Source organism: Lagenorhynchus albirostris, chromosome 12, assembly GCF_949774975.1.
Source record: "Lagenorhynchus albirostris chromosome 12, mLagAlb1.1, whole genome shotgun sequence".
Lineage (NCBI taxonomy): Eukaryota > Metazoa > Chordata > Mammalia > Artiodactyla > Delphinidae > Lagenorhynchus > Lagenorhynchus albirostris.
In genome coordinates, this window is record NC_083106.1 from 47,934,444 (window position 1) to 47,959,386 (window position 24,943).

General features: G+C 45.4%; 2 protein-coding genes and 1 long non-coding RNA gene across 4 annotated transcripts; 2 read left to right on the plus strand and 1 right to left on the minus strand.

The window, feature by feature from the left end:
* Nucleotides 1-8: 8 nt before the first annotated feature.
* On the plus strand, nucleotides 9-5,039 carry LOC132530670 (uncharacterized). The gene is made up of 3 exons (XR_009543850.1): nucleotides 9-183; nucleotides 568-718; nucleotides 4,163-5,039. It is a non-coding gene; the product is annotated as an uncharacterized LOC132530670 (long non-coding RNA).
* On the minus strand, nucleotides 3,711-12,798 carry GTF3C6 (general transcription factor IIIC subunit 6). 2 transcript variants are annotated; one of them, XM_060167976.1, is made up of 6 exons: nucleotides 12,649-12,798; nucleotides 12,217-12,294; nucleotides 10,178-10,241; nucleotides 10,030-10,074; nucleotides 8,477-8,590; nucleotides 3,711-5,307 (listed from the first exon to the last, which is right to left on the minus strand). In XM_060167976.1, the coding sequence occupies exons 1-6, from the start codon at nucleotides 12,781-12,783 to the stop codon at nucleotides 5,006-5,008; spliced, it is 738 nt and encodes a 245-aa protein (XP_060023959.1). In that variant the 5' UTR covers nucleotides 12,784-12,798; the 3' UTR covers nucleotides 3,711-5,005. The 2 variants fall into 2 exon arrangements, with proteins under 2 accessions (XP_060023959.1, XP_060023957.1); XM_060167974.1 differs by having other exon boundaries at nucleotides 12,217-12,297.
* Nucleotides 12,799-12,854: 56 nt separating this feature from the next.
* On the plus strand, nucleotides 12,855-18,345 carry LOC132530473 (uncharacterized). Its single transcript, XM_060167680.1, is given in 2 exon segments — nucleotides 12,855-12,936; nucleotides 15,521-18,345. Coding segments are annotated over 2 exon segments (2,907 nt in total).
* Nucleotides 18,346-24,943: the final 6,598 nt, after the last annotated feature.

Consider the following 24,943-nt stretch of genomic DNA (forward strand, 5'->3'; position numbering starts at 1 on the left):
CCGCCGACGTGGAGGCTTGGAGGCGCTGGGGGCCGTTTGGGATGAAATAGCGCTCTGTTTCCTTGGTTACCGGTGTTTGTCTTGGCTCTTTTCCGGAAATCAACAGGCTCCTCTTGGAGCTTGATGTACACACCTGTGTGTGATAGACCAGGGTTCTCGGCCTTCCCCAATCAATAGAAATTGGTAAGAGGCCAGCCAAGAAATTCAGACAAGGCTTTTGGGGGGCTTCTGTGGCTGCAGGAAGGAGCAAAACCAAGTAACAGGTTCCCTTGCTAGTTCCCGAAGGTAGGGGGTGGGGCGCAGGTGAGCTGGTTCCTTATATGGGGTGAGGGTAGGGTGTGTCCAGGGGTGGGCTGGAGGGGTAGCTTAGGTGGTTTGCTCATGCATTTGGTGGTGTTGGTTGCAGGGGGCATGCGCAGTACCCTGCTTTTACTCCCTTTGCACCCAGCTCTGCAGAAGTGGCAATGGGGTTTTTCTGATCTTTTTGTTTCTTGCCCATAATTTGCCCCAACTGTGCATGCACATATTTTTAGTCTCTTATAGTTTTTTTGTATTTTGTTACTCCAGGAGACGTTTGTTCAGGTGCAAGCATTGCAGCTCTGCAGGAAATGGTCCCAGGTCCCAGCCTGTCTCATGTGTATACCTGGACTCAGATATTCAGGGACCAGGTGTTATTCATCTGGGAATCCTCCAGGATGCTAGAAAGGTTGGTGGCATGGTAGGTATTCATAGTCACTAAAATTATCAATGTGAAATATGCACTGTTGACAAAACTATGAGATCAGTGAGGCAGAGTTTATAAACAGAGTTTATAACTGCCACAGTGCCTGGCACATAAAATGTATGCAGAAAATAACACTTCTGATTGTTATTTTCCCCCCAATGTTTAAGTTGTCGTATACGTCACATGCCATAAATTACCCCGTAAAGTGTACAATTTCTTGGTTTTTAGTATATTCACAAAGATGTACATCCATCACCACTAATTCCAAAACATTTTTATCACCCTCTCATAACCCAGTAGCACTCTCCACTTTCCACCCTTGTCAACCCCTGGCAACCACTAACCTATGTCTCCGTAAATTTGACTATTGAGAACATACCATATTAATGGATTCATACAATATGTGGCCTTTTGCATCTGGCTTATTTCACTTACTATGTTCATAAGTGTCCATGTTTAAGGTTCATATGTGTTGTAACATGTATCAGTACTTCTTTCTTAGTACATTAATTTCTTTACTTAGGACTGAATAATAGTCCATTCTATGGATATACCATGTTTGTTTATCCATTCAAAAATTTATGAACATTTGTGTTTCCACTTTTATACTATTATGCATTATGCTGCTTTGAACATTTATGTACAAGTTTTTGTGTAGACTTTTGTTTTCAGTTCTCTAGGAGTAGAACTGCATGTGGTAATTCTATGTTTGACATTTTGAGGAACTGCCAAAGTATTTTCTGTCTGCACCATTTTACATTTTCATTAGCAATGTAAGAGGGTTTGGAATTGGTTTTTCTATTGGTGCTGTAACAAATTACCACAAATTTACTGTCATAACACAAATGTATTATGTTAGTGTTCTAGAAGCCCGAAGCCTAAAATTAGTTTTACACGTCTAAAATTAAGTTGTCACTAGGGGTACATTCCCCCAGAAGCTCCAGGGAGACTGTTTCTTTGCCTTTCCAGTTTATAGAAGCCGTTTGCATTCCTTAGTATTCCTCCATCTTCAAAAGGCATGACTTGAACTTCTGTTTCTACTGCCACAACTTCTTTTTCTCTCTGACACTTCTGAATCCCTCTTATAAAACCCGTGTGATTACATGTGGCACAACTGGATAATCCACAATAATAACCCCCATCGCAAGATCCTTAACGTAATCATATAGCAAATTCCCTTTGGCCAAATAAGGTAACGTATTCACAGATCCCTGAGTTTAGGCATGGGCATCTTTTGGGGAGAGCATTATTCTATTAATCACAGGTTCCAACTTCTCCATTCCTCTCCAAAATTTGCTATTGTCCATCTTTTTTCATTAAGCCATCCTAGCAGGTGTAAAGTAGTATCTCATTGTAGTTTTCACTTGCATTTCACTGATGACAAACGATTTTGAGCATTTTTTCCATGGGCTGATTGGCCATTTGTATACCTTTCTTCAGGAAAATGTCTATTCGAATCTTTGCTCATTTTTAAATTGGGTTGTCTTTTTATTGTTGGGTTGTAATAGTTTCCAATATATTCTACATACAAGTCCCTTATCTGATATATAATTTGAAATATTTTCTCCAATTGAATAGGCTTTTTCATTTTCTAGATAGTGTCCTCTGAAGCGAAAACCTTTTCAATTTTTTTTTTTTTTTTTTTTTTTTTTTTTTTGTGGTATGCGGGCCTCTCGCTGTTGTGGCCTCTCCCGTTGCGGAGCACAGGCTCCGGACGCGCAGGTTCAGCGGCCACGGCTCACGGGCCCAGCCGCTCCGCGGCATGTGGGATCTTCCCAGACCGGGGCACGAACCCGTGTACCCTGCATCGGCAGGCGGACTCTCAACCACTGCGCCACCAGGGAAGCCCAAACTTTTCCATTTTGATGAAGTCCAATGTATCCATTTTTTTTTCGTTGCTTGCAATTTTTGTGTTATATCTAAGAGGACATTTCCTAATCCAACATAATAAACGATTTTTTTTTTTTTTTTTTTGGCTGTATTGGGTCTTCGTTGCTGAGCACAGGCTTCCTCTAGTTGCAGCGAGCAGAGGCTACTCTTCGTTGCGGTGCGTGGGCTTCTCATTGCAGTGGCTTCTCTTCCTGGGGAGCACAGGCTCTAGGCATGTGGGCTTCCATAGTTGCAGCCTGCAGACCTTAGAGCGTGCAGGCTTCAGTAATTGTGGCGCATGGGCTTAGTAGTTGTGGCTCACAGGCTCTAGAGCGCAGGCTCAGTTGCTGTGGCACACAGGCTTAGTTGCTCTGCAACATGTGGGATCTTCCCGGACCAGGGACTGAACCCATGTCTCCTGTCTTCAGAGTTTTATCATTTTAAGCTCTTACATTTATTTAGACCTTTGGTCCATTTTGAATAAATCTATATATACATATAGTAGAGATGGGGGGGGTCCCGCTTCATTCTTTTGCATATGGATATTCAGTTGTCCCAGGACCATTTATTGAAAAGACTATGTTTGCTCCATTGTATTGCCTTTGCTCCTTGATCTAAGATCAGTTTACTATATGTATGTCTATTTCTGGGCTCTCTATTCTCTTCCATTGGCCTATTTGTCTATTCTTTCAGCAGTTCCCACTGTCTCTATTACTGTAGTTTTACAGTAAGTCGTGAAGTCCTCCTACTGTTCTTCAATATTGTATTGACTATTCTGGGTCTTTCCCTCTCCATATAAACTTTAGAGTTGGTTTGACAATATCCATAAAAACCTTGCTGTGATTTTATTTCAGATTGCATTGAAACTATAGATCAAGCTGGGAAGAACTAACATCTAGATAATACGGCCACTTTCATATACATGAGGAAAGCTGTGCACACTGCTAACCTGAATAAATTCTGGGATTCTGTTACAAAGAAAGGAAGACCAGATGCTGGCTCAAGTAATTAGCAGTCTCTCCACATAGAGACTTCATACCATTTGGTAGAAAAAAATAAGCTTTTGATTAAACAAAAGCTGACACTAAAGTCATATAAAAATTGGGAGGATACACACTTATGATTTGGAAATGCTTTTAATCAGGGTAAGTTGTTTTCCAAATAAACAGTAAAAATTTACAAAACCTACTGAAGGAAAAAATTCCTCATCCTAGAACATTAGTTCTCTAATCTGTCACAACAGTTACACCTCCAACAGTTGTGAGATATAATTAACGTGAGGAGTGTTTTAACTTATTAGTACCAGGTTAAACCATATAAAATTGCAGAGTTTTATAGTCAGAAACAAATATTGGTAATTTCATATAGTTCAACCTGTATCAAAGTGTGTGACTAATTTACTTAAAAAATACAAGTTAGGGTAGATCTAGGTTATCACCATAATATTGTAGAATGTTACAGCTGAATTCCAACCATCTTTATTCAGTGGGAAAGAAGTGAAATTACAGCTGGAATATCAGAACTGTACCTTCACCCTTAAGCACTTCTGAATTCTTTTTCTGTTCTCAGGAGTAATACTGACATTGGTAGACTGGAAAATGGTCCCCCAAATGTTTTCATGCCATAATTCTCAGTTTTATGCCTGGTTAAATTACATGGCAAAAGGGACTTTGCAGATGGAATTAAGGTTATAGACCTTAAAACAGGGAAGTTACCCAGATGTGCCCAGTGTAATCAAATGGACCTTTAAAAGAAGGCAGAAGGGTCCATCATCAATAGGATTATGGAAGAAGCAAGAGAGATTCAAAGACTGAGAGGGACTTGACCATTGCTGGCTTTGAAGAGAAGCGGACCATGAGTGAAGGAATGCAGGCAGCCTCTAGAAGTGGTTTGGCTGGGAATGGCTCTCAGCCAACAGCAAGGAAATGGGACCGCGATCCTTCAGCTGCAAAGAACTGAATTCTGCCAACAACTGAATGAACGAGGAAATGGAGTTCCCCATGCCACATCCAGAAGAGAATGAAGCTCTGCAAATACCTTGATTTTAGCCCAGGTGAGACCCATATCAGATGGCTGACCTACAAAACTATAAGACAATACACTTGTGTAGCTTAATACACTTTAGCCACTAAGTCTGTGGTAATTTGTGATGGCTGCAATAGAAACTCACACTTACCTTAGTAAAACCCCCTTTTAAAGGACTCATCACAGAAGGGTCCCTACAGTCATTGAAACCATATTTTTAAAAACTCGTATCTGGTCCTTAATGATTCTAGTATATTAAACTATATTATAATTGGAAATGTGTATATAGCCAACAAAAATAATAAAATTGTGAACTGAAAACTACAAAGCCAGTTATTTTATATAAAAACTCTAAAAACATCATGACTAGTTTTTATGAGGAACATTTCATCTAGGAGTGATTTCTAAGGCAGTTTCTTGAGTTTCCATAAAAACAGAGCCTTCTGTCTCAGAAGAAGGGATATCAATAAGAGGACCAGAATCCTCTATATCCAAGTTTGGTGGTTTCTCCTGTTCATAACTCAGGTTTGAATTATCTTTCATTTGAATCTCTTGCTCTTCCAACTCCAAAGATTTATCTGGGTCTGGAGCTACAACTTCATCCTCTTCATTTTCATGCAGAAAACTACAAATCATGTTGGGTCTACAGGAGAAATCATTTTCCTTGATTTGCAGCCATTCCACACCACCTAATGGAGGAGGCAGGGGGACAAACCAAGAAACATGAAAAAGGAATTTCAGTTACTTACATATATTTTTAATTTAATTGTTCATATGAATATTTATCAAAATAAAACCCCAACGTAAAGAAAGGAACATGGTGCCTGTACCTACTGATAAATGATCATATAATTTCCATCTTACATGGAGACCTTGGAATGCCTATAGGGTATGCATCATCAAAATCACTAAAAGTAATCAACTGCAGTTACTATTCCAAGCCCTTTTCCCAGAGTCCAATTCCCAACCCATTCTGAGAGATAACTGAGCTCCCACTGCCATCTTTTGTCTTGAAGAAAATTTTGTCACTTCCCTACAATTTTCTCCCTACCCATTCAGTTTTCATAATACAATGGATGATACCACTCTATCATCTTGAGTCAACATTTATTTGTCATTTTGAGTTGAAAAATCCAATTGTGAAATAAGACACCTCTCAAAAAACACCCTTGAAAAAATTTTTTGTTCCTTTCCATACTCACAGTCAAAGCCCTTACCTGTCAATGAACTCCCATAATTGAGAATTGCTCCAGGGACTTCCCTGGTGGTCCAGTGGTAAAGAATCCTCCTTACAATGCAGGGGAAAACGGGTTTGATCCCTGGTCAGGGAACTAAGCTCCCACATGCTGCAGGGTAACTAAGCCCGCATGCCACAACTACTGAGGTCGCGTGCCTCAACTAGAGCCTGCGTATTGCAAGCTACAGAACCCACGCACCCTGGAGCCTGTGCACCACAACTAGAGAGAAGCCTGTGCACCACAATGAAGAGCTTATGCGCCGCAACGAAAGATCCCAAATGCCTTAACGAAGATCCCGTGTGCTGCAACTAAGACCTGACACAGCCAAAAATAAACAAAATAAATAAATAATAAATAAATCTTAAAAAAAAAAATTGTTCCAATAATGCTAGCCATTTTTTTCTTTCATCCTTATGACCCTTTCAGTTAAGTATTTTCAATGGATCCTCAATTCCTATAGCCCAAGCTGTTTACTCTCACCTTCAAAGTTCCATTAGATATATGTAAGATATACCAACCTATCTTGTCACCCTGTTCACGCATCCATCTGTTCCTGTCCCCATTCATAAACTAACTCTTCTGCAGCTGTTTGTTGAAACATCCTTACTGTTGATCCCATATCTTTCCTCATGTATTACTACTATAAAGTCTCCCTCTTTCAAAAATCGATTTGTTCTTTCCCTCCAGTTCAGCTTCAACTATTGACTTCATAGTTTTTTCTTGCTATAACGTCATTCTCCTAGTCACCAAGTTTAAAACCTCAAAGCCATCCTAAAGCCTACTCTGTTATCTAGCATAATACTTGGCACATAACAGATACTTAAAATAAGTTGAATGAAATGGGTGTGGAGTCATAGTCATCCATGTCTGTTTCAACGTGATTTGCTTTAGAGTACAAGTTCCTAGAAAGTAAGGACTACATTTCCTGTGTATTTTGTTCTGCCTCCAGCATCTTGCCATGTTTGGCAAACAGCCTCCAAGATGGTCCCCAATGATCCTCACCTTTCTGACAAGCACGCCCCTGTGTCGTCCCCTCCCACATGGAATAGGATATCACAGAAATGACAGAATGTGACTTCTAAGGATAGTTCATAAAAGACATTGTGGCTTCTACCTTGTTCTTAAGGATCACTTGGTCTGGGAAAGCCAGCCTCCATGTCAGGAGGGCACTCAAACAGTAGTGTGAGGAGGTGAGGAAGTGAGGCCTCCTGCAACAGGCAGCACAAACTCACCAGCTATGTGAGTGAGCCATCTTACAATTAGATTTTCCGGCCCTACTCAAGCCTTCAGATGACTACAGCCCAGCCAACACAATGACTGCAACCTCATGAGAGACCCCAGCCAGAACAACCTAGCTAAGCTGCTCCCCAGTTCCTGATTCACAGAAACGTGTAAGATGGTGTTCTGTTGTTGTTGTTTTAAGCCTTTAAGTTTAGGGGTAACTTTTTATGCAGCAACAGGTAACCAATACAGCCTTGAATAGTTCGTTACTAATTTATTTGATTGAAAGATACACACAAATCTTCCCAAAGATCTATTAGATTATTAAGAACTATAGGAGAGGAAATTGTATAACTTCCTTTAAAAAGAATATCTAAATGACAGCTAAGCTATCTGGTATGTATCTGCCTTTCGAATTCATTCTAGAACTTCAAGTGCCTACTTCCTATTATTTTTGGAGTGCCTAAAAAAAGGGATAATTGTGGAATATATAAGAACAAAGATTTGTTATATAGTTACGTGTAGCTGGTATAATTAATTTCTAAATGATTAATGTACCTTCAAATGTTTATTCCTTAAAATATAATAAATCAAACCATGAATATTCATCAATAGGGTCTCATTTACTAGAGTTTCAAATATGTCTTTGAGCAATAAGTCTTTTTTTTTTTTGGTGGACAAACACCTTTATTCTGACTGTGTCACAAATTCCCTAGGGCAAGAGAAGGAGGTTGGTGTGGTGAACAATGGGCTTTAAGCCACCAAGTGTTTATTTGCTCATCTCCACAAACATGCGCCTGCTATGGGTGCAAGAAGCACTGGCCTAAGGTCTCTAGTGTGGGATGACGAGCAACTGGAGAAGGCTAAATGGATGCTTATTAAAGAACGAGACCCAGGACTAACAACTCTGGTCCTAGAGTCCCTCCCACATATAAAGCCAGTTTCTTCCAGTTGTGAGCATCTTGGGGAAGGTTACTGCATCTGCCAAAAGTTCAGGAGATCCTATGGGGTTACTCCTTGGGAATCGAGAACTGCTATCATCATATCTTCTGCACTTACAAAGAAGTTTTAATGAGAGAGAGAGAGAGAGAGAGAGAGATAAGTAGTTGCTGAATTCCCTGGGGTTGAAATCATGTCAAGTTTCTTGACAAACTCCTCACAATCGTTTCCAATGCAAAGAAGATAGAAATTTCTTATATGTCTCCAGTGCCCCCTGCTATGTGAGAATTCAACTCAATTTTAAATCTATGTTTGGTACTTTTCATGGAGTACCCTCAATTTTAATATACTTTACCTATCACATATAGTTATTACTACAAAGTACAAAGAACATCCTGGCAGCAGTGTTTCATAAAGCCAATACTAAATCACCTATTTTCAGAGAACTAAGTGAACTAACCTATGTTTTCTTCTCCTTCCTTCTTTTCTGTCAGAAGAGTTCTTGTCATGCTGAGCTTCTTCATTGTGTGGCATTTATATTTTAGCACTGTTTTATTATTGCCTTCTGCATCCACTAGAATATAAAATGAACACTATTATGCTGCTTGATGCCATCAAATAATCATGTTAAGCCTCAATGATTCCAGTTTCCTCCAGCTCCAAGCACAGAGAAATATCAGATAAAATACATAAGAACAAAAGGCACAGTGAACTCAAAGACAACAAACATCTCTACGGGACAGAAACACAAAGTGAGATTAAAGCTATGGGCCTATTAGGCTCCAGCTCGGAAGCAGGAAAGGGAGGCCAGGAATTTGGCCTTACAGGGTAATGAGGTCGAAAACTCTGCCACTCAAAGTGAAGGACCAAAGGTAGACCTACTGCTTGAAGCCAGACTGGAGTGGAGAACATTACCGATCATGAAAGAAGATGAGAAAAAAACCGCTGCCAACCTGCTGCTGGGGGTCACAGCTTTATAAAAACTGTGGGCGTAGGAAGGAGGGAGGATGAGGCTCTGTGCTAAGGATGTGAAGCACACGGAAAACTTCCACACCCTGCCACTGTGTGGCTGATACTACACTTTAGAAAGCAACACAGTGACATCTATTAAGTTCAACCACATGAAACTGTCGCTATTCGGCCCAAATTGGTAATTTCATATGGTTGAATCTAGTACACACACTCATCAAGACATTTTTACATATATGCAAAAAGAAACATAAAACTATTCATGGCAGCATTTCTGTAGTGAGTTAATAAGCATAATTATGAAAATGGGCTCTGGAGCAGACCACCTGGGTTCAAATCCTGGCTCTGCCTCTTATTTTGTGTATGACCTCGGGAATGTTATTTACCTCTCTGTGCTTCAGTTTCTTCAAATATAAAATGAAAACAATGGCATCTACCTCATAGACTTGTGGTGAGGATTCAATGAGTTAATACTTATAGCACCTAGAACAGTGCCTGACATACAGAAAGCACTCAATAAATTTTAGTAGTTATTAATAATTACTGGTAAAAACGGAAGCAACCTACATGTCCATAAATTGGAGAATAAACTGTGGTATAGTCACAAATAGAATCTTAAGCAACAGGGAAAACAGATATATATCAACACGTATAAATCTCGAAACATCTCTAATTGAAAAAAGACATAGAATAATATGTGTAATATGCTATAACTTATATCAAGTGTGAAAATACACAGAAAGTGCTATTTATTGTGTGCGGATACATACATATGTAATATAAAATCAGGTATAGGAAAGAAAAACACCAAATTCAGGAGAGTGATTAACTCTGAAGACAGAGGAAGGGAGTAGGTTTGGAGAGGGGTATACAAGGGGCTTCAAAGGTATGTGGAATGTTTTTTAACTACCTAACCAAAAGGGAGGATTTGATACAGCTAGACAAGGCGTACATGAGATCTTATAATTTTAATATCCACCATACATAAGTATGTTTGAAATATTTCATAGTAAAAAGAGTTGAGTCAACATAGCAATCACTTACCATGTTCAACATTTTCTTCAAAGATAACACAGGTCCCAAGAGTGTCTGTAGAAAAACATGAAGGCAACTTGTTGAGAAGTAACAGAGCTACTTTCTCTGAAAGGCATATAAAAAAAAAGGGAGTTTCATCTCTCTGACTTCCTCCTACCTTCATACTCTCCAGCAAAGACATAGCTGTCCACTTGCAGAATGGGCTTCTCAGTATCAATTCCCTACAACAGAATATAGGATCATTAAAAAAATCATCATTAGAAAAAGCCTTGGGGGTGGGGGGAATGGGTGAAGTGGGGGCTCAAACGATACCAACTTGCAGTTACAAAATAAATAAGTCCTGGGATGTTTAAGAACATCATGGTGACTATAGTTAATAATACTGTACTTTATATTTGAAAATTGCTAAGAGAGTAAACCTTCAAAGCTCTTACCAGAAGAAAAAAAAATTGTAACGATGTGTAGTGATGGGTGTTAACTAGACATTGTGGTGATCATTTCACAATATATGCAAATATTGAAAACGTTGTACAGCTGAAACTAGTATAATGTTATATGTCAATTATTTCTCAATTTAAAAAAGAATGCACAAGGGACTTCCCTGGTGGTACAGCGGTTAAGACTCTGCGCTTCCACTGCACGGGGCACGGGTTCGATCCCTGGTCAGGGAACTAAGATCCCACATCCCGCATGCCGTGTGGCATGGCAAAAAAAGAACAAGACTTTTACATGAAACCTTGCTACCAAGGAGACTGATTTCCAAAGCTGGGGAACCTTTGGATCTTCTTGTCCTAGCAAGTAAAAGATAAGCTAAAACTGCTCTCATCACAGCAGCTACAAACTGAAGACTACTTAATTCATACCCAAGTAGCAAGGTCTATTTCAATCAACATCCTCTTCAACATAAAGTAAGAACAGAGGAAGTTTTGTCAAAAATGCTCAAAAGAGGGCTTCCCTGGTGGCGCAGTGGTTGAGAGTCCGCCTGCCAATGCAGGGGACACGGGTTCGTGTCCCGGTCCGGGAAGATCCCACATGCCGCGGAGCGGCTGGGCCCGTGAGCCATGGCCGCTGAGCCTGGGCGTCCGGAGCCTGTGCTCCGCAATGGGAGAGGCCACAACAGTGAGAGGCCCGCGAACTGCAAAAAAAAAAAAAAAAAAAAATGCTCAAAAGATTTTAAACATAAAACAGACGGTAACTCCCGATACCATAGCTCAAGTCAACAGTACGCGGGCCTCTCACCGCCGTGGCCTCTCCCGTTGCCAAGCACAGGCTCCGGGCGCGCAGGCTCAGCGGCCATGGCTCACGGGCCGCACGAACCCGCGTCCCTGCATCAGCAGGCAGACTCCCAACCACTGCGTCACCAGGGAAGCCCTGAAGTCCTTTCTTAATAGGTATTCTCTCTCCCTTCTCCACACTATTTTTGTTTGTTTTCCATATTTTATTTTTTGAAGTTTTTTAAATTTTATTTTATTATTATTATTTTTGCGGTAGGCGGGCCTCTCACTGTTGTGGCCTCTCCCGTTACGGAGCACAGGCTCCGGACGCGCAGGCTCCGCGGCATCTTCCCGGACCAGGGCACGAACCCGTGTCCCCTGCATCGGCAGGCGGACTCTCAACCACTGCGCCCCCAGGGAAGCCCCTTTAATTTTGTTTTTTACTTAAGTATAGTTGAAGTACAATGCTGTGTAATCACTGCTGTACAGCAAAGTGACTCAATTGTACATATATACATTTTTTCATATTCTCCATTATCATTTATCACAGGATATTGAAATATAGTTCCCTGTGCTATACAGTAGAACCTTGTTGTTTACCCATTCTATATATACCAGTTTGCATGTTTAACCTCTGTGTGCATATCTAATTATCCTCTCTGCCCTTTGTGTTTTACTCACCCTCCTCACTATATAAAACGGTGTATTTTTTCAAAACCTAATGTTCCATATCAAAATGCTTTAACCCTCCAAATCTTTACCTCTCTCCAGCCACACAGGCAGACACTCAGGCAGAGTTAGGCATTAACTTTCTCCCAGCTGCTCCCACAGTCCCCCTGTACTCCTGTAATTGTCTCCAGTGTTCACTGCTTTGTTCACGTGAAATTAATATATCAATCTTAGGGACGGGTATATTTCACCAGTCATTCTTGTTTTAAATTTAAGAAAATCTACAACCACCCCCCAATTCTACAAGACTCACCAAAATCTTGCATTTATTTTCACATTTTGAGAGAAAGTCTGAATCAATAATTCCTGATAATTCCACCAGAACCAACTGCTCCTGGTGGAAGAAAGAGGGGTTAAAGGCGCTAGCTTGCGAGTGTGCAGGAAGAAGCAGGCATTAACGAGAGAAGCCAAGCCTCGCCAGTGCAACGACCCCACCTTTGTGAAAACTAGGTCCTGCTTTCAACAAGAGGAAGCGCGCGCCGTTACTTAAGGTAACTTCCCTCCTTCCCCCTCGAACTTCCGTGTAGCCCATAAGGCTGGGGCCAGCTGCCCGCCGCTCCGCGCGCCCTGAGGCACAATCCCGCCAGCAGCCCCCGCAAGCCCGCCGCGTCCCGACTCCCTTCCGCGCACACAGCCGAGCAGCCACCCTCTCCACCGCCGCGCGGGCTTCCGCCGTCGCACTCACTGCGTCCTCCTCCTCCTCCTCCTTCTCCTCCTCCTCGTCCCAGTATCCCCGACTTGTCTCCTCGGCCACCGCCGCCATGCCGCCGCTCCTCCGCGCGGTCTCCGAGCCGTGGGCCCCGCCCGCCGGAGCCGCCATCTTGAGTACGGGCAGCAGCTTCCGCCCCGCCGCGGCTCCGACAGCGCCAGTTGCTCCTGCCAGCACGCGAGATGGCGGCTCCCAGGCCCACGTGGAGCCTGTTGTCCCTGTCCCGAGAGCCGGAGCCGGGGCCCTGGCGGGTCGGCCGGGCAGGTCCCGCGACCTAGGGAACCTTCGGATTCCCGGCCCAACTGGGACGAGAGCACTATGGAAGCCGAGGGGATGAAGTAGGTGCAGGCAAGGAGGCTACGGTGCGCGAGGGAAATGGAGAGGCCTCGTGTGGCCCCAGCCTACAATGCTTGGAAAGAAATTCGTAATGTCGTGTGAGCACTGATCATCAATTCAGGTTCTCCACGAGCTAAGTAAAGGGCAGTCCTCAGTGTTCCACGTATCGGGCGCCCACTGCGCGTGGAAGTGAGCTGGGGTTCCAGGCAGCTAGGAGAGGTAGAATAAGGGACCAACCAATACTAATCAGATGGCCCTAGGTGCTGTAAGAGACCCAGATTGTCTGCGGAGTATAGTAGACTCCGAGAAGTGGAGTTTTGAACAGGATTTTCTTAAACTAACCTCATGGATTTTTCTGATTATAAAATAAATGATCTTTGTACGTGAGACAGGATGATCTACCTTCAAAGAGCATGAGGTTTGGGGTTTGATACCCTTCCGGTTCTGCTGCGTTACTTAACAGTAAGCCTTTAGGCAAGTTGGTTATTGTGAGGATTAAATGAGATAATCCCACTATTCACATATTAAGCACTAATGTGCATTTAATCTAGTATTAGTAATAATATATAAAAATTTAGAGTATTACAACTTTTAAAAAACGTTTTCCGGGAATTCCCTGGCGGTCCAGTGGGCAGGACTTGGTGCTTTCTCTGCCGTGGCCCTGGGTTCAATCCCTGGTCCCGGAACTAAGATCCTTCAAGTCACGCGGTGCGGCCAAAGAAAACAACGAGGGGACTTCCCTGGTGGCCCAGTTGTTAAGTCTCCGAGCTCCCAATGCAGGGGGCACGGGTTTGAACCCTGGTCGGGGAACTAAGATCCTGCGTGCCCTATGGCACGGACAAAAAATAATAATAAAAAGTAAAAAAAAAAAAAAAAAAAAAGTTTATTAAAAAAATCAAAAAACCCATTTTCCTACACAATATATCTTTCCAGCTTCTTTCTACGTAAACACATTGTTTAAAAAACCCATTTTCCTATGAGGGGGCTATGTTCTAGTTTGGTGAGAATAGGACTGAGTTGACGCCCTGCATTCAATTTGTGCTTTTCCTGGAATTTCTTTTCTGTTCTTTCCGGAGGGGAAGGGCCGAAAAAGGACCATTCCAGGGCGCGGCGCTGGGCTTGCCACATTTGGGAGCGCCGCCTGAAGTTGGGCGCACAGCCTCCCGACGCCCTGCCGTTGGGCTGGTGGAGGCCACAGCACTGCTAGGGTTGTATCAGTCCTCCTGTTTGCACTATTTCTTTTTGCGACCATGGCCCCGCCTTAAGTATTTCCAATTAAGAAACAAAACCTCAGGAAACCGAAACTTAACCAGCCGCTCTCGCTTCTGTAATTACGCCTGCTGACCCCGCCCCCGCAACCGTCCAACCAATCAGACGGCGACTAGTGTCTCTGTTTAAAAGTCAACCAATCGGCGACTAGTGTCTTTGTTTAAAAGTCAACCAATCGGCGGCTAGTGTCTGTTTAAAAGTCAACCAATCGGCGACTAGTGTCTTTGTTTAAAAGTCAACCAATCGGCGACTATGTTTGTACCGGTCTATAAAAGAGCTGTACTAAACTCCGCCAGGACCTCTTAGCGTCACCGGCAACGAGTGCGCGGAGGTCCAGGTTCGAACCTGCAATAAATGACCCTTGCCGTTTGGCTTTGACTCTCGACTCTGGTGGTCTTGTGGAGGGGCCTCGCGACCTTGGGCATTTCATTTGGGGGCTCGTCCGGGATGCCCCCAAGCCCACCAGACATCAGGTCAACGGGTCATCGCTGACAACCGATCGGTAAGTAAGCCGGCTCAGGGTACCTTCTGTTTTGGGGACTAGGACAGTCCTGGCGGACGCGCTATAGGACACCTAGTCGGGTGTGGTTGGAGACGTCCACCACGACCCATCTGGGGCTGACAGCCCATCTGAAGCGCGCACGCGATAACCTCCCCTTCCTCCTTTTACAGACTCCGCTATTGGGACTGCTCTTAATCACTTTTGTTTTCAGAGTAACCTTTTCTAATCAATCTCTTCCAGGACCTAGACATGGGCCAAGCACAGAGTACCCCCCTCTCCCTCCTTCTCGCTAATTTCGGGGATGTAAAGTCCCGAGGACACAACTTCAGTCTGGATATCCGGAGAAGAAAACTAATTACCTTCTGCCGCTCTGAATGGCCAACTTTCGGGGTTGGCTGGCCCACCGAGGGTACCTTTTGTCTTCCTATAATCCTAAAAGTTAAATCTAGAGTTTTCTTGCCAGGAAAAGAAGGCCATCCGGACCAGATCCCCTACATCCTGGTATGGCAGGACCTGGTAGAAAACCCTCCTCCCTGGATGACCCCCTTTTTGTCATCAGGATCATATAAGATCCTTGCGGCCCGACCAACTAAACCTCCCAAGCCTCAGACCCGAACTGCACCCATACTCTCTGACAGCCAAGACCTCCTTCTCCTAGACCCCCCCCATATCAATCTCCTCCTGTGGCCCCACAACCAGTCCCCCTTCCTGCTCCTGGCTCTGCTCCTCTCCCCTTGGTAGAACCTCCTGCGGCCCCTCCCGGAGGGCCACCCAGGCCAGAACCGGAGGACCGAGAGGCAGAGGCACTACCGGTCCCCCTGCCCAATGAAAATAATTCCCAGGGGCCGGCTGGGCGCACTCGCGGACGCACTCAGCGCGACCCAGGGTTCCGCCATCCTGATTCCACCATAGCCCTACCCCTGCGAGAAATAGGCCCTCCCGATGAGACAGGGAACCCCCGACTCCAGTATTGGCCATTCTCTACCAGTGACCTATATAATTGGAAAACCCAGAATGCCCGTTTTTCTGATAATCCTAAAGACTTGATAGCTCTTCTAGATAGCGTTATGTTCACTCATCAGCCCACCTGGGATGACTGCCAACAGCTCCTCCGGATCCTATTCACTACCGAAGAACGGGAGCGAATCCAGCTGGAGGCGAGAAAACTGGTTCCTGGAGATAATGGTCAACCCACCGCTAACCCTGACCTCATCAATGCAGCTTTTCCCTTAACTCGCCCCCCGCAGGATGAATGGGACTATAACACCGGAGAAGGTAGGGGACGACTGCTCATTTATCGCCAGACTCTAATGGCGGGTCTCCGGGCTGCCGCGCGCAAGCCCACTAATTTGGCCAAGGTATATTCAATTGTACAAGGTAAAACAGAAAGTCCCTCCTCTTATATAGAAAGATTAATGGAAGCCTTTAGGCAGTATACCCCTATGGATCCAGAGGCCCCCGAAAATCAGGCCGCCATTGTAATGTCCTTCGTTAACCAGGCAACCCCTGATATTAAAAAGAAACTCCAGAAGTTAGAAGATCTGGAGGGCAAACAGATACAGGACTTACTCCGTATCGCCCAGCGCGTCTTTAATAACCGGGACGCCCCAGAGGATAAACAACTTAAAGCCACTGAGAAAATGACTAAAGTCTTGGCGGCCATTGTTCAGAAAGATCAAGAGGGCCCCCCAGCCACTCGACCTCCCAGGCGACCATTGGACAGAGATCAATGTGCCTATTGCAAGGAAAAGGGCCACTGGGCTCGGGAATGCCCCAAGAAAAGACAGCCGCGCCCCAACCAGGGGCAATGGCAACCGAACGCCACCCCAGTCCTGTTTACACATGATACAAAGTAGGGGGGACGGGGTTCGGACCCCCTCCCCGAACCCAGGGTAACCCTACGAGTGGAGGGGAAACCAGTCCAATTCCTGGTGGATACAGGGGCACAGCATTCGGTCTTGGTTAAGCCCCACGGGAAAATTTCTAACAAATCCTCCTGGGTCCAGGGAGCTACGGGAGTCAAACGTTACCTTTGGACCACTCAGAGAACTGTGGACTTGGGCACGGGAAGGGTAACCCATACCTTTCTGGTCATTCCCGATAGCCCTTGCCCCTTACTGGGGAGAGACTTACTCACTAAAATGGGAGCACAAATTCATTTTCGGCCAGAGGGGCCAATCGTAACAGACCCTCACGACCAACCCATATCTGTGCTCACCCTGAACTTGGAAGATGAGTACCGACTTCACCAGGAACCACCCTCCCAAAATCAAGATATAGAGTCATGGCTTCAGCAGTTCCCCGAAGCATGGGCAGAAACAGGGGGGGTGGGACTAGCCAAACACCGCCCAGCCCTATTCATAGAGATCAAACCGGGGGCAGATCCTGCACGTGTCCGACAGTATCCCATGCCCCTAGAGGCCAAGACTGGTATCACTCCTCATATTCGCCGGCTTCTTGACCTGGGGATACTGCGTCCCTGCCAGTCGGCCTGGAATACACCCCTGCTGCCAGTCCGCAAACCTAACAGTAAAGACTACCGCCCAGTGCAGGACCTGAGGGAAGTCAACAGACGGGTCATAGACATCCATCCTACTGTGCCCAATCCATATACTCTTTTGAGCGCCCTTAGTCCAGAAAAACAATGGTATACTGTGCTGGACCTCAAAGATGCCTTTTTTAGTTTACCCTTGGCGCCCAAAAGTCAAGAACTCTTTGCCTTCGAATGGTCAGATCCCGAGAGAGGTATAAACGGACAACTCACCTGGACCAGACTTCCCCAAGGATTCAAAAACTCGCCTACCTTGTTTGATGAGGCCCTACACGAGGATCTCAGTGAGTACCGGAGACAAAACCCCAATGTAACCCTCCTGCAGTATGTTGATGATCTCTTAATAGCTGCTGAGACCGCTGAAGCCTGCCTGCAGGGAACCAGAAACCTCCTACGGACTCTCGGCACCCTGGGATACCGAGCCTCTGCCAAGAAAGCACAGATCTGCAGGCCTGAGGTAACTTACCTGGGATACCTATTGAAAGGGGGGCAACGATGGCTCACAGATGCACGGAAGGAAACCATCCTCCACATCCCCAGGCCCACCACGCCTCGACAGGTGAGGGAATTTTTGGGGTCGGCTGGGTTCTGCCGTTTATGGATACCCAAATTTGCTGAAATGGCCAAACCGCTATACCTAGCCACCAAAGAGCAGACGCCCTTTGAATGGACAGAAGAGGCTGAGCAGTCATTTCAGCAGATCAAAACTGCCTTGCTATCCGCACCCGCCCTGGGTCTCCCTGATGTCTCCAAGCCCTTCCACCTCTTTGTAGATGAAAGCAAAGGCATAGCTAAGGCCGTGTTGACCCAGCCCCTCGGTCCTTGGCCCAGGCCTGTTGCTTACCTATCAAAAAAATTGGACCCAGTGGCTGCCGGCTGGCCTCCTTGCCTCCGGATGATCACCGCCACGGCCCTAATGGTAAAGGATGCTGACAAACTATGGGGCAGGAGTTACATGTCACCACCCCCCACGCCATCGATGGGGTTCTCAAACAGCCTCCCGACCGATGGATGAGCAATGCTCGATTGGTCCACTACCAGGGTCTACTGTTAAATCCCCTCAGAATCAGCTACACTCCGCCGCGGGCATTAAACCCTGCCTCCCTATTACCTGACCCAGATTTGGACTCCCCACTCCATGACTGTGCAGAGGTACTGGCCCAGATCCATGGGGTTCGGGAAGACCTACGTGACCAGCCCCTACCGGATGCACAAGTCACATGGTTCACTGACGGCAGCAGCTTTGTCCAGCAAGGTCAGAGGTATGCGGGGGCAGCAGTAACATCAGAAACTGAGGTGATATAGGCAGAGACTCTCCCCCCAGGGACCTCAGCCCAAAAAGCTGAATTAATTGCCCTGACCCAAGCTCTCAAGATGAGCAAAGGCCAAAAAGCTACCATATACACAGACAGCCGGTATGCTTTCGCTACCGCACATATACATGGGGCAATATACCGAGAGCGGGGACTACTCACAGCAGAGGGCAAAGACATCAAGAACAAAGAGGAAATCCTGGCCTTGCTAGCGGCCATATGGGAAACCAAAAAGCTAGCCATTGTACACTGCCCGGGGCATCAAAAACCCACGAATCCAGTCACCCGAGGCAACAATTTGGCAGACCAGACGGCTCGAAAGGCGGCACACACTCCAATACCATTACTTCCCCTGCAACTGCCGGATCCAGGCCCCCGGGAACTACCGCCCCAACCCGACTACTCGGAGGATGACATCAGATGGATGAGCAAGCTTCCTCTAACCCAGGTTAGAGACGGATGGTGGCGGGACGCTAAGAACAATATCCTCCTTCCTGAGAGACTAGGAACCCTGGTCCTTGAACAGATCCACCGTAGCAACCACTTGGGCGCCCGACAGCTACAGGATCTCATCAGGCAGACTGGACTTAAAATTAAAAATGTCTCCGAGAAGACTGAACGACTGGTTGCTGACTGTGCAGTCTGCCAACTCCATAATGCCAGCACCCACCCGCCAACCACTGGCATCCGGGAGAGAGGAAACCAGCCTGGAGCCTACTGGGAAGTGGACTTCGGAGGTAAAGCCTGGCAAATATGGGTATAAATATTTACTGGTGTTTATAGATACATTTTCAGGTTGGACTGAGGCATTCCCAACCAAGAATGAGACTGCACAAATAGTAGCTAAGAAGCTACTAGAAGAGATCCTGCCCAGGTATGGCTTTCCAGTTATGATAGGGTCCGACAACGGGCCAGTCTTCGTTTCTAAGGTAAGTCAGGATCTGGCTTCCATACTTGGGGCTAATTGGAAATTACATTGTGCATACCGCCCCCAGAGTTCAGGACAGGTAGAAAGGATGAATAGAACTCTAAAAGAGACCTTGACTAAATTGACCATGGAGACTGGCGCTAACTGGGTAGTCCTACTCCCCTACGCTCTGTTTAGGGTGCGAAATTCCCCCTATAAGCTAGGATTTACTCCCTACGAAATAATGCATGGTAGGCCTCCTCCTATCATCCCTAATCTAAAGACTAACCTTATCCAATTGGACCCAGAAAATAATCTCCTGTCTTCCCTCCAAGCCTTACAGCGGACACACGAGACAATCTGGCCCAAACTAAAAGAGCTATATGCAACAGGACCCCCACCTACTCCACACCAGCTCCGGCCAGGTGACTGGGTCCTTGTCAAACGCCATCGACAAGAGACCCTAGAACCCAGGTGGAAAGGACCTTACCAGATCATCCTGACAACGCCGACAGCCATCAAGGTAGACAGCATAGCTGCCTGGATCCATTACACACACGTCAAGCCGGTGGACCCATTTTCTGACCTCATCAAGTCCACTAAAGCTGACGTCACCTGGACTGTTGACCGGAGTAAGAACAATCCCCTCAAACTGACTTTGCGCCGTTCCCTCCCCCATGATGACCAAGGTACTGCTGATAGCCCTAATGATAGTCCTAACCCTCAACCCTCGGGCCACGAGGGGAGGATTCGGCCCTCCCCCCAATAAGAATACTTTAATACAACTACTATATGGTGCACCGTGCGAGTGCAGGGGAGGTACTATGGAGACTCCTGTTGTTCCCCGAGGGTATACTCATATGCAGGACTGCGGGGGCATAACTGCGTATCTTGTTCAGGAATATAGGGTTACAGGGGCCTCTCAAAACTGGCAATGCTACCATAAGCCTAAGCCACTCCCCCCTCGAGCTACTTGCCCCTGTTCTACCTTGCAGGAATCAATGCATAGCATGTGCTATTCCTCTTACCAGCAATGTATAGGGGCCAATAACAAGACTTATTTCACAGCCATACTACAGAATAATAAAAGCCCCACCATTAGTGAGGGTAATAAACACCTTCAGGCTGGATGCACTGGTACCCCCGGGACCCCGGTATGCTGGAATACCAGGGCCCCCACACATATGTCAGACGGTGGGGGGGCCCAGGACGCAGTGCGCCAGATAGAAACCCGAAGACAAATAGAAGAGGCCTATCGGCATCTGTACCCACAGCTCAGCTACCACCCCTAATTCTCCCTAAGGTCGATCCCTCTGAATTGGACTCCCAGACCATGTCCATACTAGAAGCTACTTTTGCGCTTTTGAATACCACCAACCCCAACTTAGCACAGGATTGCTGGCTCTGCCTTCCTCAAGGACCGCCCCGCCCTATAGCCATCCCCACCTTCGCCAATTTAAATATCAGCGAACGATGTAACCCTACTTCACTCCCCGAGCCGTTCCCCATACAATTTTCAAAATTTTCAACCACCTTTAATACCTCATGCTTTGTCAAGAACGATTCCCTCTCTAACGCCAGTATTGACTTGGGAATCCTTTCATCCACTGGATGTAGTCAATATATCCCCGTGAACTCCTCCCTCTGTAGTCCTAATACCACTGTCTTTGTCTGTGGAAGTAACCTAGCATACACCTATTTACCCCCGAATTGGACAGGGGTCTGCACCCTGGCCACCCTCCTCCCCAATGTAGACCTGATCTCGGGAGACACCCCATTGCCCATTCCCAGCTTTGACCTCTGGGCAGGGAGAACCAAACGAGTCATTATAGTCCTACCCCTCCTGGTAGGATTAGGAATTGCAGGAGCTGTGGCCACAGGGAGTACAGGTCTTGGGGTCTCCCTTCACTCCTATAGTCAGCTGTCTAGGCAATTAATAGAAGATGTAGCAACTCTCTCTGGGACCATTCAGGACTTACAGGACCAATTAGATTCGCTGGCCGAGGTGGTCCTACAGAATAGGAGGGGCTTAGACTTGCTGACAGCTGAACAGGGTGGGATATGCCTCGCCCTAAAAGAAAAATGTTGTTTCTATGCAAATAAATCAGGCATTGTAAGAAACAAGATCCACCAGCTCCAGGAAGACCTAGCTCGCCGCCGGCAAGAATTAGCGGATAATCCCCTTTGGTCAGGATTTCATGGGATGCTCCCCTTCCTCCTCCCCATCCTGGGCCCTCTACTATGCCTCCTTCTCCTCACTATAGGCCCCTGTATACTCAGTAAAGTCATGAATTTTGTTCGCGAAAGAATAAATACAGTCCAGCTAATGATATTAAGAACACAATATCAGCCCTGCGAGGCCTCAGAAATTGAAGAAACGGAGCCTTGAGGACCCAAGATTGGCTCCTCTGGTTCATGAGAAAGGGGGGAATGAGGGGGCTATGTTCTAGTTTGGTGAGAATAGGACTGAGTTGACGCCCTGCATTCAATTTGTGCTTTTCCTGGAATTTCTTTTCTGTTCTTTCCGGAGGGGAAGGGCCGAAAAAGGACCATTCCAGGGCGCGGCGCTGGGCTTGCCACATTTGGGAGCGCCGCCTGAAGTTGGGCGCACAGCCTCCCGACGCCCTGCCGTTGGGCTGGTGGAGGCCACAGCACTGCTAGGGTTGTATCAGTCCTCCTGTTTGCACTATTTCTTTTTGCGACCATGGCCCCGCCTTAAGTATTTCCAATTAAGAAACAAAACCTCAGGAAACCGAAACTTAACCAGCCGCTCTCGCTTCTGTAATTACGCCTGCTGACCCCGCCCCCGCAACCGTCCAACCAATCAGACGGCGACTAGTGTCTCTGTTTAAAAGTCAACCAATCGGCGACTAGTGTCTTTGTTTAAAAGTCAACCAATCGGCGGCTAGTGTCTGTTTAAAAGTCAACCAATCGGCGACTAGTGTCTTTGTTTAAAAGTCAACCAATCGGCGACTATGTTTGTACCGGTCTATAAAAGAGCTGTACTAAACTCCGCCAGGACCTCTTAGCGTCACCGGCAACGAGTGCGCGGAGGTCCAGGTTCGAACCTGCAATAAATGACCCTTGCCGTTTGGCTTTGACTCTCGACTCTGGTGGTCTTGTGGAGGGGCCTCGCGACCTTGGGCATTTCACCTACACATATCTTTCCAGCTTCTTTCTACATAAACACATTGTTTATGTGTACATCTGTTTTAAACTTGCTTTTCTCACTATATGTAGTATTATGGATGTTTGTCTATATTTTCCATGATAAATACAGATCTATGTGATGGTATTTATTGTGCAATATTGATATTGCACAACACTTTAGTAAACATCTTTGTGCATTTTTACCCAGTTCCTCCATTAGATGAATAGGATTTCGTAGCTTAAAAAAAGTGGGAAAAATCACTGGACTTGTTAGCAGTTGTAGATTTGAATTATAGCTCTGAAATATAAGAATTGTGACCTGGCACAAGCTGCTGCACTTTCTCATCCCCTGTGTTCTTATTTATTAAATGAGGATAAAATTATTCATCTTCACTGTATATATTTTTTTGTTTGAAGATTAGATCATGTATCTAAAAGTGCTTTGTAGGGGACTTGCCTAGTGGTCCAGTGGTTAGGACTCCCTGCTCCCAATTCAGGGGCCACAGAGTTCCATCCCTGGTTGGGGAATTAATATCCTGCATGCCTTGCAGCGCAGCCAAAAATTTTTTTTTTAAAGTGCTTTGTAAATTGAAAAATTATATAAACTGTCAGATTTTATTGAAGGTTCAGGGAAGATAAAGAGGAGAAGGACAATCCAAGCTGAGGGAGCAGCAGACAGTGAAGGAAGGCTTGAGGAATGAAAATATGTTTTACGAGGTCAGTGTAATCAAGATGTCCCTTTAAAATAAACAAACCTCATACTTCTAGTCGAGGTTATTATTGTTTACTATTTAAGACATAATTATTATTTTTATTTTGAATGATTTACGAAAGGATAGAGACTGAAAAGTAAGCCTTCCATCCCTGTCCCCCAGCACCCCTTTCTATAGGCAATTAGTGCTAGCGGTCTAGCCTTTCTAAGCAGACCATAGGTCTTGACACTTCTCCAGGGTGCTGCTAGGGGAATGAGGATGCACCAGTTTACACTCCTTCCCAGCCTAAGGAAATCTCATTTATTTCCTCCAGTGTAAATAAAGGCACCTCTTCCCTTTTACCTCTCAGACATGTAGCATAATTTCCTCAGTGAGCTCAGACTCTAACAATAGATGGGAAAAGCCACGGTCTTCAAGTAGCTTCAGCTTTCCATCCTTTGGAAAGGAATACAAATGGCCTGGCTGCCCACTTGGAAGAGATCAAGGGGAAAATGTAGTGTACTAGTATCTCCATAAATTATCCTGCCATATTCATAAAATCTTTTGGAAGAAATCAAACCTGTCTTGTTGATTTTAAGAGTCAAAGGAATCTGTTCACACCCTAAGTCAATATAGCCTAGGGGCTTGAGGGCTCAAAGTGTTCACTGAAAAGAGATTCGGAGGCAGTGGCTCTCCCAGTACCCTGGAGATTTTGTGTGGTTCCCGTGGCATTGCCAGAAAGGGAGCGGTGGTGAGAGGAATAAAGGTAAACACCTGGATGTTGTTGATATTCTGTAAAGGAAGAAAACTCATTTCAAATGTTCTAAGTAATGAATTTCTACTGCTAAGAAGTTGGTAATAAAATGAGGGAAGATTTACAAGTCAGATTAAAAAGAGCCAAGGGGGCTTCCCTGGTGGCGCAGTGGTTGAGAGTCGGCCTGCCAATGCAGGGGACACGGGTTTGTGCCCCGGTCTGGGAGGATCCCACATGCCGCGGAGCGGCTGGGCCCGTGAGCCATGGCCGCTGAGCCTGCGCGTCCCGAGCCTGTGCTCTGCAACGGGAGAGGCCACAGCAGTGAGAGGCCCGCGTACCGCAAAAAAAAAAAAAAGAGAAGAAAAAAAAAGAGCCAAGGAAGAGATAAATTACATGGTTTTCTACAGCCATAGTTGGAGCTAATATAGAAGAATCTATGTAATTTGGTAGGAGGGCCAATTGACTTTAATTGTAGCTAATAAGAGGAATCATGAAAAAAATTCAGAACTATGATTTCTGAGAAACATAAATGAAACATAAATGAGGTTGTCGTGGTCAATATTTAAAAGCCTGCCACTAGGAGGAGACAAATGAACTAAAAATTGTTTAATCTGGTCTTCCTTTAGAACACATTTTCTAAATTAAGAAGAACCTATATGAAAATTATATTTAGTAGCAGAATTCTAGTAAAAGAGCCTTTAGTGAGTGTTAACATTTTGTCTTAAAAAAAGATTTCGCACTTAAATAATAGTTTATATTCCATTAGGTGGTTCTTTTTTTTTTTTGAAATCCATTTC

What these genes read in the sequence shown, in the direction of transcription:
- GTF3C6 (XM_060167974.1), bottom strand. Translation starts at nt 12,783, where the DNA reads ATGGCGGCTCCGGCGGGCGGGGCCCACGGCTCGGAGACCGCGCGGAGG. An exon ending in AGGAGGAGGAGGAGGACGCA is followed by an intron (nt 12,298 to 12,648) that starts GTGAGTGCGACG and finishes TTCTTCCACCAG; the next exon opens with GAGCAGTTGGTTCTGGTGGA. An exon ending in CTTTGCTGGAGAGTATGAAG is followed by an intron (nt 10,075 to 10,177) that starts GTAGGAGGAAGT and finishes GTTTTTCTACAG; the next exon opens with ACACTCTTGGGACCTGTGTT.